The sequence below is a fragment of the Anopheles cruzii genome, chromosome 3 (assembly GCF_943734635.1).
Source record: "Anopheles cruzii chromosome 3, idAnoCruzAS_RS32_06, whole genome shotgun sequence".
In the NCBI taxonomy this organism is placed as follows: Eukaryota; Metazoa; Arthropoda; class Insecta; order Diptera; family Culicidae; genus Anopheles; species Anopheles cruzii.
In genome coordinates this window covers 36,973,937-36,984,039 of record NC_069145.1, presented here as the reverse complement: position 1 = coordinate 36,984,039, position 10,103 = coordinate 36,973,937, and the positions used below count along the sequence as shown (strand labels likewise).

Here is a 10,103-nt window from a genome sequence, read left to right as displayed (position 1 = left end):
GTTGCTTTCGAATGTCCAGCGGCACTCATCGCCGATCGGGAATTGCGCTGCTCCACCGGAATGTGCGATTGTGTCGAGTGCGGGCTGGGGAATGCAAATAACGCCTCGCATGCCCTTGCACACCGCCCCTTGAATGTCTCGGAAGCTCCGTTTCTCCGTCGCAACCAGTTGGATTGATGGTGGTATTGGTATTGACTGCACCGAATGCTGCACACGTGCTCCGTTGCACCGCACACACCATCAGGCCGCGACGTGAGACTGTGTGCGAGTGACTCCAACACCACCAGACGGCGACGTGTACATAGAGCACGCGAGTTGTTGGTGCGTTTGTTTTGCGTTCCGCGCGCGTGTCGTTCGCGGCACCGTGCGCCAAACCAGTCCTCTCGTGTGTGTTGGTGTTGGTGCGCGATTAGTATCGAGTCGCTTGGTAGTAGTACGTGGAGCAACCGCGATCGGCGTGCGAGCGAGAAGCGTAACCGAGACGAGCGAACGAGAAGGGCGAAGGAGAGCACATGAAACAGAGAGAGAGAGAAAGATAGAGAGAGAGAGAGAGAGCGTCTCCACCGAGCGCTCGGCGGCGTCGTCGTCGTCAACTCTGTTGCATTCGTCGTCTTGCTGTCGTCACCGTCAATGCACTTCGCGAGCTGCAGTTCCGTTCTGTCCGTCGTCCCGTTCGCATCGCGATCCGTTTGTGCTCTCTGTGCGCCATTCTCGGTACCACACCGGTCGTGGTGGTTCAATTCTGTGCTGCTGGTGGTGGTGTGGTAGTTCCGAGGAACTCAAGCATATTCCAAGCATCCCGATCGAGAGATCCTTTGTGTGGCGCATTTCCGCCGATTGATTGACCACCTTTCCGCGAAACAAGTTGCTTGTTCGGACGAAACCAGGTTTCCGGTGAAGGCAGGGAGTGTTCCGTTGGGGTGACGATCGCGTCTGACACTAACGAGGTGTGTGCGCAAATAGCGATAGCAGTGGCCAGATTTTTTGGCGCTTTCCGTCGGCCAGTTCCGAGGCATCGGTGCGTGTGTGTGTCTGAAACAATAGTAAGATAGTTGTGTAGCCGCCGCAAAAAAAGCGGGCACTCGGGCTGGCGAAATATTTTGATAGCGAAAGCAGCGAGATAGTGCACGCGGGGAGAAGGGTGTTATCGCGCGCGCCGGCCGCGCGTGGAGTCAGCACGTGGAGATGGTCGGGTTCGGTGTCGCGCACGACCGTTGTTGTTGTTGTTGTTGATGGTGGTGTGGTGCTGTGGTGTAGTCGGCCGTCCGTGTGAAGAAAGTGCGAAAAAACTCACGCGAGCGAACGAACACACAGCGAGAGCGAAGAAGTGCGCATCCTTGCGGAGCGGGTTGCGTCGAGTGTCGAGTCGGTGGTGCTGGGTGTGGTGGGCGGTTTGGTGGTGAATTCACAGTCCTAGTCCGTCCGTCCGTCCGTTGTGTAAACAGAGTGCATCTCCTCTTCTTCGTAGTGCGATCGGCGAAGCCCAGATACATGTTGTAACCGCGCGCGGTGGCGGCGGCACGTCGGGTGTCGGGTGTTTCGGGTGCCTGTAAAAGGGTGTAGAGCGAAGAAGAACCAAACGTTGAGCGTGGGCTTTTTCTGTTTCTAGATATCCACCGGTGCGTGTGCGTCGTGTTACTTTGTTGCGCTCCTCGCGAAGCTCAAACGCACAAATAATTGATAAACCCGAGCGAAAGTGACTTTGTCGGTGATCCAGCCAACCGGCCAGCCAGCTGTGTAATGTAAGTAAAGCCCAAGAATTATCACAATTGATCGTTCCGATCATTTACCGGGGTAGCTGGGCATGTGTAATTGGATTGGCTGCGGCCGGGCGCGCTCTTAGAGTTATTATAAATTGGATTAGAAGTAACTGACTGCGGTGCTGGGGTTTTTGCTTGTTTCTCTGTAGTCTCAAATTAAATAAACTGTCAACTTTGTGCTCTGCTGCCACTGCGTAAACACGATTACATTGGACCCCGGCCATCCGACCATTGGTTATTGCGCGTTACATGCGTTAGCCGACGTTATCGGTCCAACAATTTACGCACAATTTTCCAAAGTCCGAAACCTAGAAACGGTGGCCGGGGACTCCTTCTTGTTCTTGCGGGCGAAGCGATCACGGCGAGGGTCCTTGGGGGGGGCATGTGTTTGAATCCCTTGTGAGGTGTGTTAGGGTGACGTACCTAGCCAACCGGGGCCCTTCTTGCTTGTAGAGAGTCGTTGCCATCTAGTGTTTGGATTCTGCGAAAACTGGGGCCCAATAGATCGATATCGCTTTCAGCTTCAATATCACCCATGAACCAATTTCTTGGTAGCATACGCCATTGACGGTGTACGGCGGGTCATTCTTCATTTTCGAAGAAAAATGGGCCGATGATGGTGCCAGACAAAAATCCGCACCAAACAGTCAGACTCGTTGTGGGCCCATTCTTGCTCGACGTAAGGAGTTTTCGGAGCCCCAAAAGACGACAGTTTGGCTTATTACCCACCGAGGTGAAAAGTGAGCTTCGTCAGAAAAGATTATTTTTCGGTAAAATTCAACATCATCGGCCAAACTTTCTTTCGCCCAATTTTCAAACCGTACGACGGCTCGGATGGTTATTTCCCGTTAGCTGCTACACCAATTGAACTTTGTACGGCTTCATGGCAAGATCTTTACGTAAAATTCACATCAAAGAACTGCGCGGAATATGTCGATCACGAACATGCTTCACCAATTCTCGATCCACAAATCGAGTTTTTGCCAGCTTTTTTTGTCAAATGTTTTTTTTAAAATTTCTTACTTTTTGAGTTGAAGACTCACAACTTTGGAAATAAGTTTTCAATATTTCCAAATTTTCTACAAACTTATTACGTCCCATTTCGTAAATGTCAGATGTTTTACTAAATGTTTACAATTTCCAGAATGAAGTTTGATGCTTTAAAAGTCCACTGATCGGTAGTTTAAAATCCAAACACTAGATGGGCAACCCTATGCGTGGTCTGTTAAAAAATGTTCGAAACATTTGAATTTTCGCGGGCTACGTATTGATTGGGTTGGGGAAAAAGAAATCTATTATTTTTGCGTGAGTCTCACACGTGTGTTTAAGATGTTCGGGTGTTCCGATCTTCGTCAAATATGCACCACTTTATTGGACCAATTGTTGCCTTTTCAAAGATAGCTTTATAATGCTTCTGTTATTGAAGGCGAAGGCTAGAGATCCATTTTCAGAATCATTTCTTGATCTCAATGTTTCATCATTCAGGAAATGTTGTAATGTGCGAAAAAGGTGTTCATCGCTTGGTGCAAGGTCCGGACTATACGGTGGATGCATTAAAACTTCCCAACCGAGCTCCCGGAATTCTTCCAATTCCTATTTCTTTTCTTCTGGTCGATTCTGGCATTTCTGACCAATCGCTAGCTTCAAACGGTACGGTTATTGACAGTAGAGATCTAAATTCAGCGTTTGGCCACACTGGAGCAACTCATAATAAACGACTCCTTTTAAGTCTCACCATATTCACAGTAAAACCTACTTGGCCGTTAGTCCTGGTTTGACCACCGGTTGAGCTGCTTTATCACGCTTTGATCCCGATCGTTTGAGGAATGGGTCGATTTCGTTTCGTTTGATCAAAAATTACCAGAAAGCTATCTACCGAGAAAATAATGGATTAATTTTTCCCCAACCCAATATGTTCGATTTTCGTTTTGTTGCTACTCACTTATGGTGACAAGTTTGGACATTTTGAGTAATCCGTCATTTTTTAACAGCTGTTTTGCTTGGACGCGGTTTGGCACATCGTCGATAGTTTGGGAGCAGTGAATCTAGTGGGAAACTGTTGTGAAAAACTCAAATTTCTTTATCCTATAGCAAGAGTCGGCTGGAATAAACAAATCACGTCCTCTGTTGTTTCTATTTGCAGATCGCCTCCGGAAGCGGCACCAACAAGCAACCATTCGCGAATTACGCCGCCCGATCGTGACACTTCTCCCTAGACCAAGGATCCCTTTAGAGCGCGCTGCCGCACGAAACGCGAAAACAATATGCCCAAACACACCGCAGGCCGCCTTTGTGGTCCGCGAAGGTTCGCTAGTGTTTCTTCGCTGTGCAGATCCAAGTAGACCCGCCGGTGACAGAAGTAACCAAGCAAAGAAGTAGGCACCATACGAGGTGGGAACGGCGAGTGTACCAGGACTTCTTGAGAGTGACGATTGTGATTTAGTTCCGCAGAGTGCCGCTCGGGATCCGGAAAGTTTCGTGTAGGCTGTAGGCGAGAGATAGAGCAGTATAGAGAAGAGGAAGAGCTAGATAGAAGCCGCAAAGCGAGAGAGCTAGAGAGGGAGAGAAAAAAGGAGAGCGAGGGAAAGAAGTGCTCGTCGACCCGCGACCCGGGCCACCGACGTTTCGCGTGCCGCGGTTCGCGGCTGGGTGCGTTTCTTGGATGGTGTCACAGGACCGTTGGGCGGAAGCAATGTCCGACTCCGGGTACGATTCGCGCGCGGACGGCAACGGGACCGCGTCCAGCTCGTGCAACAATTCGCTCAATCCGCGAACGCCACCGAACTGCGCCCGGTGCCGCAACCACGGGCTGAAGATCGGGCTGAAGGGCCACAAGCGGTACTGCAAGTACCGCCACTGCAACTGCGAAAAGTGCTGCCTGACGGCCGAGCGGCAGCGCGTGATGGCCCTGCAGACGGCCCTGCGCCGCGCCCAGACGCAGGACGAGCAGCGGGCCCTGAACGACGGCGAGGTGCCACCGGAGCCGGTAGTTAGCATTCACATACCCAAGCTGTCCGAGCTGCAAGAGCTGAAGCATAATATGATTCATAATTCTCAGCCGAGATCCTTCGATTGCGACTCCTCCACCGGATCGATGGCGTCCACCCCGGGAACATCCAGCATGGCGCTGACGGTGCACCGGCGGTCCCCGGGCATCCCGCACCATCCGGCCGAGGCGCAGCATCTCGGAGGTAAGTGTGTCCTCGCGCACAAGTGTTTTGTAAGGGGTGAGGGGGGGGGGGGAAGATCACGCATCGCACGCCGGTGGCGGGCGGAGGATCGATTTCCCACGCGATTCCCGATTTGTGTGCAACATTTTATTATTCCGCGGCAGCCGCCGACCGTTCTACGCCACGCCATATTACTTAGCCCCCCGACCCGTGACTGAGGGGTGGGAGGGGGTGGTACGCGAGAGGGTTGGCGGGACCGGTTTAGCATTAGCTCCACGACGGGGTTTTCGCTGCGGCTCCTCCAAACGGTTAGCTGCGCGCCAGGATCGTTAGTTCGTTCGCTCGCGTTCTTTCCCTCCACAGAGAGAGAGAGAGGGCGGAAGGGAGAGGGAGAGAGACCCCTTGAGAGTGTCCGGACCCCGGAGGTGCTGTTTGCCTTCACGGGCTCTCACTTACCGTGCTCTCCACCACCGGCCTGCCGACTCGTCCTTTTTCGCATCGAATTACCATAATTATATTATTTAATTATTTACCTTCATTCTACCGTGCGCTGCGCTGTCCGTCCGTCCCGCCCGGTCCACCACCCGCCGCCAGTCCGCCGGCGGGTGCTACCGGCGCGAGAGGGCAACAAAAAGGCAAAATGGCCGGCGCAACACTCGGCTCTTCGGAGTTGCGGACACTAAGTCCAAAAATGCATTCTAGCGACGCGCAAAGCGCCAACGCCTCGCCGCAAATACCCGATTCCGACCAGCCAGCAGCAGGGACCCCCCTGCAACATAATCGACCCCGTTTATCTCGTTCGCACGAACACAGACGCACGCGCGCGCACACACGGACGGTGAATTGTTTCACGATCCCCGTCCGGCTCGTCCGCGGGTTGAAGAATTTATTTTATTTGTTCTTATTTGCACAACTGTTGGGTGGAAAAATGGCGTCGTGGCCGCGCCGTGGCCACTCGCCTGTGCCTGTGTGTTGTGTAATTTTGTTGTACCTTCCGGTTTTTGCGCTCTCTCCACACCACTCCGGACGGGCCCCGGTCCCGGTCGGTGCCACTTGTGCAATTATTACTTGTTATACTTTCGGGGGCCGGCCTCTCCGGCCGGGGAGCGAGCACGGACCACGGACGAGGATTAAGTTGAGCCGTCGCCGCCGCCGCCGCCGTTTGTATGCTAAATAAAACTTGGCACGCAAGGCAAGGCACTTCACGAGACGCCGATTAGTCCCGGCCGGCGCGCACACTCAGCTAGTGTGGATCCTGGCGGACGGCAAGATGCTGCGTTTGCTGCTGGAGTCGGTCGGCGATCCGGGAGAGGTCTTCGGGGGCCCCAGAAACCGAGGGCGCGGGACGGGGAAAAACTGTCGCTACGCGGGGGGCGGGGAGACATGGTGCTTAGTAATGTAAGGACCTAACGTGCAAACACCAAACCATCGTCTCTCTGGGCAAATGCGGAGAAAATGCAGCTCCCGGAACTGGTTCCTGCCGGAGAAGGAACCTGCAGCAGAAACAACACGGAGAACGGGATGGTGGGCTGGTCCGCGTCCGCGAATAGGTTTGTCTAGGTTGTGCTGTGCAGGAGGTTGATTGATGACGGTGTCAACCATCATCGTAAATCATGCCTCACTTGCGATGACCTCTCTCTCTCTCTCGTCTCCCTCGGAGGCCGAGCGAATTTCCATCCGATCGGCCATTCCGAGATAAGCGCAGCAGCAGCAGCAGCGTGTGCTGTGTTCGTGCGTGCGTGCCACGTGAAATTCGGTTAAGGATCGGCGCCCGCATGAAGAGGAAGAAGAAGCATCCGACTGGTGATCGCTTTCGCGTCCTTATCGAACGCAACCTACTTATTAGCTGGCATTACACTCGGGCCAAAGTTCGTTAGTCGCCATCCCAGAAGGTGCCCATTAGCAGCAACTGGGGCCTTAATGGCTTAAATGGTCCTGTTACCGTGTCCGCGCCCGTGTTTCGGTTCGGCTTCCAGTTCCAGGTTCTCCACATCGACCGGAGACACAGGGTAGAGAGACCGAGGTATCAAATGTCATCCGCATGGATAGTCTCTCTGTGGTCCAGTTTTTCGGTGGGCCGCAAATTTTTCGCGGTCGTGGAACCGGTTTTCCGGGCTGGGCAAAGATTTACGCGCGGGTTTCTCGGGTTACCTGCCACCACCGCCGCGAGAGGGAGCTGCTGGTGTTGATTGAGTCGTTTAGAGCGAGGAAGGGACTCTCCGAGATAGAGATCTGACGCACACACGACGCACCCTTTGCCGGGAGCTCATTTCACGGCACGGTGGACTTCAATTCCGATGCTGCCTCCTTGAGGAGGTGAGACAGGAGGACGATCCGATGGGCTGGGTGGGCTGTGGTGTTTAATCCGATTTCGTTCCTTCGAATGATGTGTGCGCCACGATGTGAAGGGGATTGGCACCGCTTTGTTTGACACCCCATGAATCAGTGGTCAGTGTCTCCAGACAAAAGAAGAGGTTGCGGCGACATGACGCACCGAGACGTCAGGGTACACCAATATTCTTCCTCGACGACTACAGATTCTTGAAGTCGCGCGCTCCACATAACCGAATGGCGTCCTTGTCATGACATGTAATGGCTTTTAGAAAGTAGAGACACTCCGATGGGCGCCTCTGAAATCTGTGAAGCCCCGGCCTGCCAAGAGTGAGACGTCCATGACGGATGCCATGCGGAACACTAAAAAGATCATCATCTTCGCGCGGCGCTGGTCCGTGCGAAAAGCCACGTGACGTGCGTGGAATTTCGTCTAATTAGAAAATTATTAATAGTTCCTGGCTCGCCCTGGCACTGACTGCGGCAGCAGCATATGCTGTATTTTTGACAGCTTCTGCGAAAGAGCATCACTCGGCGGGCGCGCGGGAATGAGAGGAACAGGAACCGGGACCGGGCGTCCGGAACCGCGAGTGCGCGTAAATTAAAACGTAATTTGGATCCTTTGTCAGCGGTCGGAGGTCCAGATCTTGCAGGACTTGCATTGTATGCAAATTCCGTCAATCCGTTCCGGCTCGGACTTCGAGTGAGCGAGAGAGAGCGAGTATTTTTGCTTTTTCCCATCGGTGTGCCAGGAACCCCGGACCCCGCGGAGCGAAGGAAACGGTGAAGCCGAAAGAGGGCGCGAGCGAACTGGGCCAAACTGGTTCTTCCGGGTTCCGGGTTTTGGTGGACGCAGACGCTCGTGAGGTCGGCGAACGACGCGAAGGCATTCGGGTTCTTCCTTTGGCGACAAACCACACGCACACGCAAGGACAACTGCGCGCGCCGCAGCGAAAGGATCGCGGAGGACGCTCGTCGCCGCCACAGCCTTTCGGTGGGATTCCGAACGGCGGCCGGCTGTGGTGACGCAATCGAGGGAAAGGAAAACGGACCACGGGGTGATCCACTCGATTGTCGATGTCCGATGCACTTTTCCGCAGTAGGTGCAGCGCGATCGGACGGACGATCGGGCGATCTTGCGCGCGCGCATCCGTTTCGCGGGTCGCACGCCGTTCGTTCGCCCTGTTTGAGCAAAATTGCACGCGGCCGCTAATATTAGCACCACGGGCCGCCGCCAGCAACACTGTTGCGAATGTCTATTTTCGTCAATCCCCCGCGCATCCTTTCTGCACCACTCCGCGCGGCTCTTATAGAGGTGAGACACACTGCAGCCGGAGCTTCTCTCGGGGAACTCGGGTTCCGTGAGGGGGTCGTCGCCGCGATGCAGAGCGCATCGAAGAGTGGCGCACGCTTTTTTCCGGTTTTCGCACTTTTTTGGGCGGCAGCGGCGGCCACCAACATTGAGAGAGAGACAGGGTGAGAGAAGAAATATTGGGTCTGCAAATTAACTCGTGCGGTGCATCTGAAAATGTCGAGTTTTATTCGTGGTAAAGTGTTTTTGCGGGGAATACACTTTTTCATTACTTCAATATGAAGAAAACTGTTACCAAAAGTCATCAAATTTTAATGGAAGATTATGGGGAACATGCTCTTGCTGAGAGAACGTGTTGGATGTGGTTTGCGCGGTTAAAAACTGGCGATTTTGGCTTGCAAGACAAAGAGCGTGCTGGACAGCCAAAAAAGGTTGATGATGAAGAATTGGTGACATTGCTCGATCAGAATGTATGTCAGATGCAAAAATTTTAGGAGTTGACCCCACGACAGTTTCCCATCGCCATAGAAAAATGCTTTATGGGTTCCACAAGAACTGAAAAAAGAGACAGTAAAAGAAGGAAAAACATTTGCGAATTTCTGCTTGCGCAGCTGAAAAGAAAGGAGTTCTTGTACCGAATCGTAACTAGTGATGAAAAGGGGAATTACTGCAAGAATCCTAAACGCAAAAAGCCATGAATACAGTCTGGTGAACCAGGTTCATCGCAATCAAAGCGAAAAAATCACTGCGCAAAGGTTATGCTGTGCATATGGTGGGATATGTAAGGTGTGGTATACTTTGAGCTTTCAGAACTTGATGAAATTATTGAAGGCCATAAAGCCATAAGATATGGCCAAAAAGCGACGAGAATGGGATAAAACACATGATAAGCTGATTTTTCAACATGACAACGCTCGACCCCACATCGCAAAACCGGTCAAAACCTATCTCGAAAATGTCGGATGGCAACTACTAACCCCTCTGCTGTATTCACCAGGTGTTGCTCTTTCGGAATAGTATTTGTTCCGTTGTATGAGTAACGATTTGGCAGCACAGGGGTTTGCTTATTATGAAAGTATTGAAAAATAGGTCCCTGATTGGATCGCTTCTAAAAATGAGGAGTTCTATCGACACGGAATAGAGGAACTACCTTAAAGATGGCAGAAAGTAGCAGCTAACGACGGACAGTACTTTCATTAAGATAGTCATACGTTTTGTTGTTGTAATTTGGTTACAAATGTCCGCAAAAAAAAACCTCACGAATTAATTGGCAGACCTAATAGAATCGATCATTCGCTGAACCACCACCACACAATGCATGAGCCTCTCTCTCTAGCGATGATGATTGATAGACTGGCGCGGGAGTCGCATGACTCCCGCCCTCCTGACGGGGTGGGGTGGTGGTGGCCCGCGACTCGACGACGAAACCCGCCGCAATATGAGCAGCGGCGCGGCATCGCGTCACGTCGCACTTAATCAACGTGTGCGCGCCAACGCCATTTGTCTGAGGGACTTCCGCGTGCCGGCGGC

The 10,103-nt window shown here is 52.7% G+C and overlaps 1 protein-coding gene across 1 annotated transcript in view; it reads left to right on the top strand.

Annotated features, from left to right (window-relative positions):
* Nucleotides 1–1,526: 1,526 nt before the first annotated feature.
* Nucleotides 1,527–10,103, top strand: part of LOC128271817 (uncharacterized) — an 88,692-nt gene continuing 80,115 nt past the window's right edge. The window contains exons 1-2 of the mRNA XM_053009471.1: nt 1,527–1,742; nt 3,904–4,951. Coding sequence (XP_052865431.1) covers nt 4,423–4,951 — 529 coding nt within the window. The 5' untranslated portion in view covers nt 1,527–1,742; nt 3,904–4,422. The remainder of the gene's footprint in view (nt 1,743–3,903; nt 4,952–10,103) is intronic.